The 13,599-nt window shown below is 40.1% G+C and overlaps 1 protein-coding gene across 2 annotated transcripts in view; it reads left to right on the forward strand.

Annotated features, from left to right (window-relative positions):
• HELB (DNA helicase B) overlaps positions 1-13,599 on the forward strand; it is a 451,751-nt gene that overhangs the window by 379,342 nt on the left and 58,810 nt on the right. For both annotated transcript variants that reach the window (XM_069229147.1, XM_069229148.1), the window contains 3 exons: positions 5,726-5,785; positions 7,340-7,604; positions 8,412-8,546. In XM_069229147.1, the coding sequence (XP_069085248.1) occupies positions 5,726-5,785; positions 7,340-7,604; positions 8,412-8,546 (460 nt within the window). The remainder of the gene's footprint in view (positions 1-5,725; positions 5,786-7,339; positions 7,605-8,411; positions 8,547-13,599) is intronic.

Raw genomic sequence — 13,599 nt, forward strand, 5'->3', positions numbered from 1 at the left:
TTGGAGCCATCTTCCACCAGTACAGTCACTTGTACCTGCTCTAGCACTTGCCTTTGAAGAGATGGAGAAAGATTTACTCACAACCCTCTTTCTTGCACGGATCATTCTCTCTGGTCGTCTGACTCTTACAACCTTTAACACCTTCAGGAGTCCGTTCCCTGTTTTTTGTTTTTGTCCAGACGCAAGTGATTGGTTATTTTTAGGGGTTGGTATATCTTCCTTAATTTCGTGTGCGTAATCACGCAGGATTACCTAAGAATTTTGAAAAGAAGTGTAATTCTATTTTTAGCGCTATTTCTTAGGGAAAAAATGCCAATGAATATCAAGTGTGAGCAGCTGCCTCCTGTTATATTGTTGGTGCTCTACTTGAGTCTGACATTTAGAGGCTATTCTGATTAGAATATGCCTAACTAGACGTTTTATGATTTTTACTTTATTCTGTACTTCTTTATTGATCCTTTATGGTGATTCATGCATAATTCTCCCTTGTACCACTTCTTTGATTCTTTTGCAATAAATATTATTTTCTCTTTATTTCAATCAAGAACTCCTCATGCATCTAATATTTTATTTCCAATCAACTTTGCTGAGTTGTGCTTTTCCTGGTGGGGAGTGTAGTCTCTAACCGCTAGATCAATTGGAAGTTTTGGAGCTCAATTATTCTAATAAATACTGGGGTAATAAAATATTGGGGTTCAGATTAATTGGGGGGATAGGCTCTGTTGCAAAAGTATAGTAGTACACACGTTTGCTTAACCCTTGCAGGCCAGTAAGTATTATGTTTGCCACATAGTTCTTTTTCTCTTATCCAAGTGCTATCACAATATGTAGAAGATAACAATGAATGCCAACTAACTCCCCTCTATATATACAATCCTAAATCTCAAATCATCACAGCCATTCTCAAGCTTGCCCTGTCCGTTGAACCACACATCTTCAAAACGATACAGTAGACACAAGTGCGTATAACTAAAACCGCATTTGTGTAGAAAAGAGGCGTGATTTGAAAAACACACATCACACAGAATAAGCATGAGCATTCAAACATGCCTTGCTTGTGCACCACCTCACACATTTTCCATATAATATAATCTCGAAATGTCAAAGGAGATTTTATGTTCTAACTCTTCTAAAAGCATCCCTAGCTTACACTTATGGATTGGACTGCATGTCTCCGGGTTATACCTGTGTTTTTCACACAATCAGCTTCAGCCACATCCAAAAAACATTATCCTTATGTTTCCCAACATCAGAAACCTTCCCTTTGAACAATGACACGTGACTGAGGTTCCAAACACTTCCTCCTTCCCACTCGAATAGCATTTTCATAAACTTCAATGATGTGTAGGATCAGACCAACACGTTCAACCCTTACCACCTGTCTTTCCTTTCTTGAGTCCCACCATATCATTAATATTCACCCTGTGTTGGTTGCCAGTTCCTTTTCTATTACCTAATGTGTCTGTCATTTTCATTTAATACTCCTCTACTCTACCTCGTATTGCTTTACAGTCCACATCTGCCAAATCATCCATATTTTTGTTCTGATTTCTCAGCCACCAAGGAACAAATAATTGTCAAACATGTTTATCCAGTCTTCCCACTGGATCGCAGGTACACATTGATGTGGAAGAAAACATGGCGGTGCAGTAATTGAAACATGCTCCATAGCGCAAACCCAAACTTAAGCCATCACTTCTCAATGTAAGAACTCTGCAGAGGCGTGAAAATCCCAGACACACACAATAAAAGTCAAGGTGTGCACATCACCGTATGCGCAACAGAAATGCACTCACTGCTGATCCGAGTAGTCTAAGGTGTGCGTGTCACTGTGAAAGGAATTCCACAAATATCCACAGCTGTTGACTCCTTCAGCTGAGGGTGTGCGTGTCACTATGTTCCTTGACACACTGCAAGTGTGCACATCACTGTACAAAGTAACAATGTTCACCCACTCCTGGAAGTGTGAAGAAATTCAAGGAGAATAAAACACAGCGTTTTCCAAGACACAAATTCTGCTTCAGAAGAAAAAAAACGCTCTCACTTTAAATCCACACTTCCCTTTAAGTCCAGAAACACCAGAAGCGACCTCCCCTTTAATTTTTGAGCCAACTGCAAAGCGCTGCCTCCGTATCGCTAAAGACACGCCTCAATCACCAGAAACAAGGTGTCTTCTCCACCGCGTTGTTCCTGTCTCATGAATGCCCCTGAAAAGGGCCGCCTTCATCAACACGCCGTACCTGAAATCTCCGCATAGTCAGGTACGCAAAACACTCCACCAATAATCCGTTGTCAGGCAGGTGATCGCCGCTCATTAGGTCGATAGCCGCTCCGCTTGTCGCCAAACAGTGTTGTACAAATAAGACATGCGAGTCCTGGTAATCTCAATAAGATCTTCTTTAATCAACCTACTTGAGCGATGTCGCGTTTCACACTTGCGCAACCGCATTCCCTTCAGGGCACGAGCGCCCTTGGACTCGAGACAAGTGCTCGAGCTCAAGGAGACCGCTCGTGCATACCAACATAATATAACACATAACTTTTAAAACTCAGACTAAAACTGTTTAGGAATGTTGAATAGAAAATGACAACAAGAATCACAACAAGCATTTACAAGGCAGTAGGTCTCGCATTTACTTGAGTTAGCACTATTGGTGTTGTAAATGCATAACTGGACTTTTCTTGCCCCACCATTCCAGTGGCCCTGCAAGTAACTGAAGGGCTAGCAGGCCTACTGGAATATTATTTCAAACAAGGTCCCTCTGTTGACTGTATGTACATAACTTGCCGCTGTCCTCCACGTCATTGCTCTTAGAAAAGAAATATGTTTGGGTGGCAGGAAGATGAGACATTTTTCATTTCTTTGTAGGTACTAGGAGCAACAGGCCTCTTACTGGCTTGAAACACTGCTCTTACTGTATGGGTTACAGTCCAGGAGAGAGGCAGGTTGGTTGTGTAAATATTCCTCCAATTCAGCTGCCCCATTCATTATCACAAGGAAAGCTTGGGGACTCAGTGAAACTATCTTCGTCGCAGCAATGATTGTTTTTAATGTACTACAACTTTTCTAGTAATGGTAAATATGTGCTCTTATATTAAGTGAACATTTGTGTAACCGTACGTTTTGTGTGTTTGATATATATTTTATTGAACTTTTTTAATTTACTCAATTAAATCAAACTAACCTGCTGGTAAGTGGGCTAACTGGATAGGAGCAAAACTGCCACTTGCTGTGATGTTATCCTGCTGGAAAGATAAGCTGAATCAGGTATCTATAATGAATATGATGCACCGACTACCATAACTTTCTCCATCTCTTGTGTTCAGTCTGCTTTTAAAGGTTGGCAGTAATTTATGATGGTTAGCTGTTCAATTATACCTCTGCTCTTCCACTTCTGATGTACATGTTTACTTTTACCTCATAATGCATTGTTTTGACTTTTTCTAGTTTAAGCCACACCATGAATTGAGCAGTTGTTTGAATGATTAATCTGCTTACCACTCACCCTCTCACTGCTCCGGTCGGGTGCTATGCTAGCTAGAAAAACGTGTTTATAATCTCTCTTGTCTCCTCCTACCAAATGCTTTTTACTAAATATCTATGTTTTTAATTGAATAATTTCTATAACATGGCATCGAGATCGGATTATTCATTTAGCTCCTATTACGTGTGTTTGGCCTATTTCCAAGTATTCTAAATATTGGCAATTACGATATTTGGATCACAGCGAAGTTAAATCATTTGTCCAGGGTCACACAGGGAGGTTAAGTGGGCAAATAGAGATGATGCAGGACTGTGATCTGTGACACTTCAATAGATTGATCAGAGGGGAGTCCAAGATCTTTTTTTAATGCCCAAAGCATTGCCTAAACACATAAGGCCTCGCATCTAACCTTTTACAACTCAACAATAAACAATTTAAATCAAATTTAAAAAAAGTTACATAGCCGCAAGGAGTGTTGGGTAAAACTTCGACAACTGCTTCCTTCCAGCACTTGTTTCACTGTGTCACCCGGTTACTCACCATCAACTGCCAAAGACTTTTCAGCATGCATCAGCAACACTTTAAGGAGTATTGTTTCTTAACAAACAAAAAACCGGCTCCTTCAGAAAGTGATATAGTCAAAGTGCAGCCACGCTAACAAATCCTAATGGCGAAAGGTGGACAGGCCTACTCGGATGCAGAAAGGATCATTGACAGATCGATGCCCTTGGACATTTGTAGGACCCTTGGTTGATTTTCGATTAAAATTCTAGATCAAGTTTTTGGAGGGTCATGCATCACAGTTGAAAAAAGCAGCATTTACTGTCACACAAAGTCACCACTTCTCCAGAGACAAACTATAACTTTCCATCTTGTAACAAAAAGAGTGGGACTGCTCTACATTAGCTTTTCCTCTGTTCTGAAAGTCGCTCTATGTTGCATGTATGTTTTCAAGGGCAAGGCAGAAGAACTGAAATGACAACATGCTCTGTGTACTGTCTGCAGTCCAGGGGCTGTCATGGAAGATGTAAATAATAAACCGGGCATTCTTCCCATTGGCAATTGATTTGACACTGACACACACACACACACACACCCTTTTCATTATAAGGGGGGGGGTAGGAGCACCCTGACTCATATCAGCGGACCATTACCCCTTTGTCTGCGGGTCAACGTAGGGGTTGCTGGCCATGCAGCCACAAATTTCTTCAGTTACCAATACCACTACAGGCACGCAGAAGCTCCAAAGCTCGTCAGCTTGTAGGCTCTCTGGAGCCTTTTTAAAACAGTTTCATGTCTGAGACAGAGCTTAAATACAATTTGTAGGGGGGTTGCGTGTGAACAGAAAGAAGAACTTGAGAGTGGATGCCTACCGTAAAACTTTCCATCCAGTCAGGGGATCCAAGTTAGAGAGCACATCCATTGTAAAGTGCTGAGTGGGGCCAGCAAGCAGCGGCCAGAGGACAACAACAAAACACAAGTTCACGCTTTATTAAACTTCACTGTGGCATACCCTTTTCAGAGTGTGAAGTAGAGAGAAAAGAAACAATGTGACGTAACTGGTAGTCATGCAAAATCGCTCCAATACCGCCAATGGAGTTATCTCTGTCTGAAACTTCAAAGCGCAATGGGACAGAGAAAACAGAAAAAGTAGCACGTCCACAGTAAAACACATCGGCAGTCATGCAATAATACATTTAACAGGGTCAGTCTGCAAGGCGGTAACAAAACCGCCCCAAAGCGAAACAAACATAAAACATTTACAAATGATATCAAAGGATTTTTGAAAGGCAAGCCCACAAGCAAGTGAAAGTGATGGGCATGAGATGGGCGTGGTTAAAAGCTCACAGATGGATAACAACGGGTCGTAAAGCACTAGTGCGCTCAACCTAACAAATTGACTGAGAATACATTTGACTAAACGAGAATGCTAAATCGGAGTACTCACTTTACATTCTGTGTGTTGCCTAATCGAAAGTGGTTTGAATGTTCTTAATTGTTTACTAATATTATTGTAAGCAACATTTTAGTTTATATTAACACCATTTAAATCCACATATAACATGCCCTAAAAGTAAAGTATTGTTTCAATTTATGCAAATCACAGCAATTAAAGTTTTCTGTTATTTTTAATACTTACATCATTGTCTTTTCCACTGTTTACCCTTTGTTTTCCATATTGATTATTAAATATATTGTTTGAAGTGTGTCTTGCTTATTTTGCGTGTCTTTTTTTGTAGAGTGGACTGCGATTTGATAAACGAACTTTGCTGTCAGCACTATTCGGGGCATTCCACAATGTAAGTTGGAGTGGGAAAAGTATTCTACAAAGTTTGGAGTATTTATATAGTTTTGTTGTACCAAGTATACTGCTTACTGAATAAACTTTCTTAAAGCAGCTCTTTAAAAAGTACATGGCCAATCAGATGGAGAGAACTGTTGTAGTTAATAGAAGTGGAGAATAATATAGAGGGAAATTTAGGATCTCAGTGAATTAGGTTTAGGGGCTGTAATAGAGAAACCACAGCTCCTAAAGTTAATGAGCTATATGAAAATTATTATCAGAATAAATGGAAAATAAGTTGAAAGAACCACAGTCATTAGAGCATGTGATCATTAAAAAGAAGAAAAAACACTAAAGGTTTAGACTAGTAAAGGGATGTTTACATTGAAGAAGATTGTTGATTACATTGCAATCTAATAATTGCCATTATTATTTTCAACCTAAGAGAACTCATGGGCATTTCTATTCTTGTTAAAATAAAATGGATATCTCAAGAGAGATGTTCATAGCCGAATTTCTGCAGTGTTGAAAATGTTATACTTTTTAAGCTGTTCATAGTACCTTGCTGCTATTTTTTATGTGTCTTTACATTGGTACATTGAAAAATTCTTCTTCTAGGCATATTTTCTCATTAAATTAGCCCCATTGTTTCCTCATCAATTACCAATCCTAATTCAAGTGCATCTTGGTCAAACACACTGGTGTTGCAGTACTCACATGTTAAAGGTGTGAGTACTTCAACATCAGTCTTGACTGCTCAGTGGGCCCTTTCTAGGAGTTTCTATCCTTGAATTTTGGTAAGGGTGACTCAGGTTGATAAAGTGATTGCCATTAAATTGGGCAAGTGATGCTCATTCTAGCACCCAGTCAGTTCATTTTGTGATATGCAGAATATATTATTGTTATCTTTATTATTATTTTAAAAATATTTGTTTATGGCTTTTTTGTTAATATGCACCAAAAACAAAGAAACAACAGACCGCTGCAAACAGTGTGTCACAGTGCCCTGAACTATTTGGCTTATTTATTTATAGTCTGTATCCACCACTCAGAAATAAACATAGGACAAATCTGGAGTATTGCAAACCCTAGTTCGCGTGTTTTCTCACTGGATCACAATATTCTTTGCTGCATTACAACTTTTCCCATCCAGAAGGGTATGAATAATAACTAGAACTCATCATTTATATGTCCATCCTTGTGCATTGCATGAGTGCTTCCCAAGACCTACTCCTGTGAGAGTCAACACCACTGATTCAACCATTCCTTCAAAATCATCAAGGAAATCCATCCAAATCTGCAGATCTTCAATCACGTATTATTATTGTTAATGAAATGCCCTTTCTAATTCTTTTAAGTAAGCATTTTTTGATCTCAACATTTTAGTTTCATTTTAAAATAGTTTACAAACTGTTAGAATTGGACTGACATAATGGATTTTGTGACCGTAATAATGAAGAGATTTGAAAAGGAAATCCTATATTTTCTGGTATAGAAAGTTGAATCTTTTCCCAGTTCTGAAACTTTTGTTAATAATGAACTGTTAACATATTGTTTGTCCTTTTTCCAGAAATAGTAAAAACAAACCGGTGTTCCAATGTCACGATAAGGTGTGTTGCACAAAGAATGCCTACATCACAGATCTGGTCCCTTCTGCAAAGTCTGATACAGTTATAAAAGACAGAACTTTAATCCACAATGAGGGAGAGGCTCCCCTTGTCATAGGAGAGAGGAACCCTGTGAACAATGAAACCACAGAAGAAAAAACAAACCTCCAGAGTATGTACTCCAAAGACGACAGACTTTGCAACGGAGAAATATTTTTCATTACTGATGTAAGCGTTCTTGCTAATGCTGGGAAGAAAGGTGTATTTTTTTATTGAAATGTTTGTTGGTGTGACAGATATGCAGTTTGCTCATTTTTTTCCATTGATTTGGACATTTTCTTCTATACTTCTGTTGCAGGTATCCATAGATTTGTTTACCTGTGAATTCTTATAATAGAAATGTGGCATTTTTCCATTGTTTTCCAGTCACAATAAATCTCAAGCTATAAAACTGCAGTCCTCCCACATTCATCATTTTGTGCTGTGCCCACTTCAACTCGCATAGCAGAGTTTGTGAATGACCTTGGCCCAGGTGAAGGATAAAGACTGAGCTTGAAATAATCGGGTGTTAATTGATTGTACTTCTTGTTATCTGGTGGTGTGCCTTGTAGTCTAGGCTCTTCGACCACTCGTATCCCAACCAATGCAAGCTTTTAAGACCATTAAAGCAAATAAGCATATCTGGGACATTCCTTAGTTCTGTTTTTTGGAGGTACGTATTGAAAGAACCACAAAAAATTAATAGGTTCTCGTTTCGCAGGCTTTGACTCATTCATACTATGCACACATAACATCTTAATAAACTGTGTCACAGGAAAATTGACGGTCATATATTTGCAATGGCATTGTGAAGACAGTCAAGATTTAGACTCATTGGGGTTGCAGCCTACAAAATTGTCATGCTTCCTTTCTGACTTACTGTGTTATTTGAGATTGGACGAGAGGTGTTGACCGAGATTATATTTTATATTTCTGTCCTGTCCTCTAGTTTGATACCTCAGCTTAAATACACAAATTTATTCTTTGTGAACACAGGATGTGGAAAAGGATAAAATCCGTTGTTTGACCATTAGTGACATGGATGAGCGTGAGTACACACTGGATTACTTGAAGCTGTATCGAATTTGTAATATTAAACATGCCTGGGCCCGAACAATTCACACTTTTCAGGTAAATACTTTAGCCTAATTTTTAATCTTGATTTAATATTTAATATATATGGTTTCTTCATTGGAGGACATTGGCATGCGTGAAGCTTGTCTTTTTGCATTTTGATCATGTTAGATTTTGCTTGAGATGCTGGCTGTAGGTACACATTTGTGGGAATGATCTGTATAGTTTTGTGGCCAAATATGCATTTGTCATGCACAATCACATTTATTTTTCCTAGGTTCGTGTCCTCCAAGTTTAACTACATCTACTGATTCTTCCATTTTAGGTCTCGCCTACACCACTTATTTCCAATCTTTTGATTGCTAAGCTTTCATTGGCTTTCCTTCCTTTCCTGTGTTAGCTCCTTTCTGGTGCATGAACAAGTACATGTGTTCTTCCTCGTGTTTTTGCAACATACTATTTTTTTGTCTTATAAGCATTTTAGTATTATTCCTGGATATGTAATGTGCTTTCATAATTTTAACACAGGCATAGAGCGTCTTAATTATGTTGCTGTCAGCCTATCAGCCGTCTCTATTGAAGCTTTAGTTACTTATACCACAACTGTACTACTCTACGACACTCTACTCTATTCTACTCCACACCACTCTGCTCCACCTTCTGCCACTCTACACCACTCTAAGCCACTCTGCTCTAAGCCACTCCACTCTGTGCCACTCCAATGTACACCACTTAGATCTACAACACTCCTCTCTATGCCATACCACTCTAGTACACACAATGCCAATCTGCCACACTACATTTCTCTGTACCACTCTACACCACTCAGCACCATACCATACCATTCAGTTCTACTTCAATCTACTCTTCCCCACTCAACTTCACACAGTGCCGCTCTACTCTGTCACTCCACGCAACTCTATTCTATTTTTCGCCACTCTACTCCACTCTATGCCAAGCTTCTCCATGCCACTCCACACCAATCCACTCTACACAACTCTACTCAATGGCACTCCTCTCTAAACAGTGCAACTCTACACTACTCCAAGCTGCTTTACTCCACCCCACTCATTGCCACTCCACTCTATAACACTCTGCTGTACTCCACTCCACCGTACACCACGCTACTTCACTGTACACCACTCTTCTCCACTCTCCTCTATGTTACTCCACGTCACATCATCCCAAACAGTGCCACTCTACAGCACTCCTCTCTACTCTAAACCATTCTACTATATGTCACTCCACTCCATGCCACTCGGCTCCATTTTATGCCACTCTACTCTACACAACTCTACTCTGACACTCCACTGTACACCACTCTACTCTGTGCCACTCTGTAAATGTTTAGCCATGCTGCTGTACAACATGGCTAAAAGACATTGGCAAAGCCAACAGTTCTCACATGGGTGAGACCAATTGCTTGACAAATGCTTGTTTGGGTTATAGAGGTTGAATGATTAATCGACAAGCAAGTCCGAATCCCCACCTCCCCAGAACAAACTCAGTGTTGGGTCAGGGGAGGAATCTGAACAAGAAAGAGCTCTACTAATTGAAAATTGTTGAGACTTTAATAAACATTCTCTCTACTGTGTGCTAAAAACACCTATAATTCACTCCTAAACTACCTCACAATATTCAGCAAACATCTCCGTATTATCAGTGTCTATTTTGTTCTCTGTAAAGGCCTGTGGCAAAATTTCACATATTTTGTGTCAAGCTCTGATGCGTTAATGGGATTGATTGCCTATCCCAAGAAAGACCTAAAAGGATCTCCTTCTCTAGGAATGAAGACTAATGACTATGCGAGAGTACTTAGGACATGGCGGACAGTGAAAATAAAGTGTACAAAGCAGTGCAAGAAAAAAACGTTATTCTGAAAACATTAATCAAGGATTTTATTTTTTTCTCTGCAAATGTTAACAAGTACTTATTGGTAGAAAAATATATTATGCAGGGATAGGAGTAGTGCCCCATACAAAAAATACAGTCTTGAGAAATCTCCTCCCGCACCTACCAACAAATGAAACAAAGAAATAGGACTAGTATATTTAACTGAAATAATCAGAATCCCGTGAATTACTGCAGCTTTGCATAAAGTTTTTAATTGTCTTTAAAATATTCTTGTAAAGTTTTTTTTTATACCATTAAGTTATTTTAATGTTCAGAAATATTGTGTGGACATTGGCTGGGGCATCTATTTTAAAGGTGTGTCCCGCTTAATAAATGTAGTTCTACATGTTGTACTTTAGATGTGGCGTGAATGTTTTTTGCCAAAAAGGATGTATGACTTCAAGAGCCTTTAGTGTCCAGTGTAAGATGCTTTCATAAAAAGCAATGGTGTCTTTGTGACAAGATTCAAACAAATGTACTGCACCAAAACCAAGAAAGTGCCCCTATCGTGCAGTAGATGATGTTGACCTCCATTCCTTTGGGGGCCATAGTGAAGCATAGCAAGTTTCAAATCTAAAGCCACATTTGGAACCTGAGGTGAACCTGGTGTTTCCTGCTTGCTGGCCAGAGCATTAGCCTGGGAAATGCCTCAAAAATAGCATCCCAATTGTTTCAAAATGGTACAATATGCTTCCCTTGTAGCAAAAAGGTTTAGCAGACCTTTCGACCAGATATGTATTCTGTAGACTCACTGCTGCATTAATACCACACATGTTTGCGTAAGGTTTCTAGTTTCACAATTCATATATTTGGTGTCTCCTGCACATGTTCCCTGGATACTATGTAGGCCTCAGTTTTCTCCTTCTGTGCAGGAACTACATCACAGGTAGCAGTTATATCCTCCTTGATTACTTATGTAGGTAGCCTTGTGAGAATAACACCTTTTGAGTTCTTTCATGAAATCTTCGAAACATGTTATTTCTCTCACTCAAGCGTGTACCAGATGTGTATCAGAACTGTTTGTAATGTTTTCCTTTACCTACCCAAGACTGTGCCCTCTGTAAATGATCAATAACATACAGTTTTTATTGTTTTGGGGTTTTTCTGGGTACTAAATCAGAAACAACACTGGTGAAAGATTTCAGAACAAACGTCTGCTTCATGTCTCCTCTCATTTCAGTGAGAGACATAATTTCCAGGGCAATAGAAAAATATAGCAAAACATAAACTGTCTAATTCGGCCAATACCTCTGTTGATTGGCAGGCAGGAAACAACTTTGAAACAGCGGTTCCTGTGCTCTTGCAAAGAAGAGCAATTAAGCTAACATTTGTTGCAGCTTGTTCTGTTCAAGAAAATAGGAGTGAGACAGGTGTAGCCACATATTCACTTTTACTTTTGGAGTGTGTAAGGAAATGCCTCCTTGGCATGGTTACCCCCTGACTTTTTGCCTTTGCTGATGCCAAGTTATGATTTGAAAGTGTGCTGAGGCCTGCTAACCAGGCCCCAGCATCAGTGTTCTTTCCCTAACCTGTACCTTTGTTTCCACAATTGGCACACCCTGGCATCCAGGTAAGTCCCTTGTAACTGGTACCCCTGGTACCAAGGGCCCTGATGCCAGGGAAGGTCTTTAAGGGCTGCAGCATGTCTTATGCCACCCTGGAGACCCCTCACTCAGCACAGACACACTGCTTGCCAGCTTGTGTGTGGGGGGGGGGAGAAAATGACTAAGTCGACATGGCACTCCCCTCAGGGTGCCATGCCAACCTCACACTGCCTATAAGTATAGATAAGTCACCCCTCTAGCAGGCCTTACAGCCCTGATGCACTATACCATAGGTGAGGGCATAATTGCATGAGCATTATGTCCCTACAGTGTCTAAGCAAAACCTTAGACATTGTAAGTGCAGGGTAGCCATAAGAACTCCACAGCACCATAATGGCTACACTGAAAACTGTGAAGTTTGGTATCAAACTTCTCAGCACAATAAATGCACACTGATGCCAGTGTACATTTTATTGTGAAATACACCCCAGAGGGCATCTTAGAGATGCCCCCTGAAACCATACCCGACTTCCAGTGTGGGCAGACTAGTTTTAGCAACCTGCCACACACCAGACATGTTGCTTGCCACATGGGGAGAGTGCCTTTGTCACTCTGTGGCTAGTAACAAAGCCTGTACTGGGTGGAGGTGCTTCTCACCTCCTCCTGAAGGAACTGTAACACCTGGCGGTGAGCCTCAAAGGCTCACCCCCTCTGTTGCAGCACCCCAGGGCACTCCAGCTAGTGGAGTTGCCGCCCCCTCCGGCCACGGCCCCACTTTTGAACCCTGTAGGTGGTTTACTTACCTGCAAAACTAACAAACACTTACCTCCCCCAGGAACTGTTGAAAATTGCACTGTGTCCAGTTTTAAAATAGCTTATTGCCATTTGTGTGAAAACTGTATATGCTATTTTGCTAATTCAAAGTTCCTAAAGTTCCTAAGTGAAATACCTTTCATTTAAAGTATTGTTTGTAAATCTTGAACCTGTGGTTCTTAAACTAAACTAAGAAAATATATTTTTCTATATAAAAACCTATTGGCCTGGAATTGTCTTTGAGTGTGTGTTCCCCATTTATTGCCTGTGTGTGCACAACAAATGCTTAACACTACCCTCTGATAAGCCTACTGCTCGACCACACTACCACAAAATAGAGCATTAGAATTATCTCTTTTTGCCACTATCTTACCTCTAAGGGGAACCCTTGGACTCTGTGCATGCTATTTCTTACTTTGAAATAGTACATACAGAGCCAACTTCCTACAGAGTGCAGGAATACTGGGAATGCATACACTTTCAAGTCTCCACCTGACCATAATAGATGCTGTCTGCTATGGATACTAAGAAAACTCAGGCTATCTGTCACAGAACTGTGCACCCATGTATCAGAAATATCTATCTTTGTATTTTGAAATGTATTGGTGGGTGATAGACACCTCCCATCTTGATTGATTGTATTAGATCTTGTGTCATAGCCACCTTCACATGCAGGGTGTGAACTGAGGAAAGAAGTTAGTTAATTTTGACCTGTGTAGGCGGGCTCCAGTAGTCGATCATCAAGAGTTTGCTACAACATTATCTGATAGAGACTTCTAGTTGCGGATTCCTTACCTTAGAATTTTCCCCCAGGCGTCAGACTGGATCCAGAGATTTTTTCTTCGAGCAATACCCTTGCG

This window comes from Pleurodeles waltl, chromosome 4_1, assembly GCF_031143425.1.
Source record: "Pleurodeles waltl isolate 20211129_DDA chromosome 4_1, aPleWal1.hap1.20221129, whole genome shotgun sequence".
Taxonomy (NCBI): Eukaryota; Metazoa; Chordata; class Amphibia; order Caudata; family Salamandridae; genus Pleurodeles; species Pleurodeles waltl.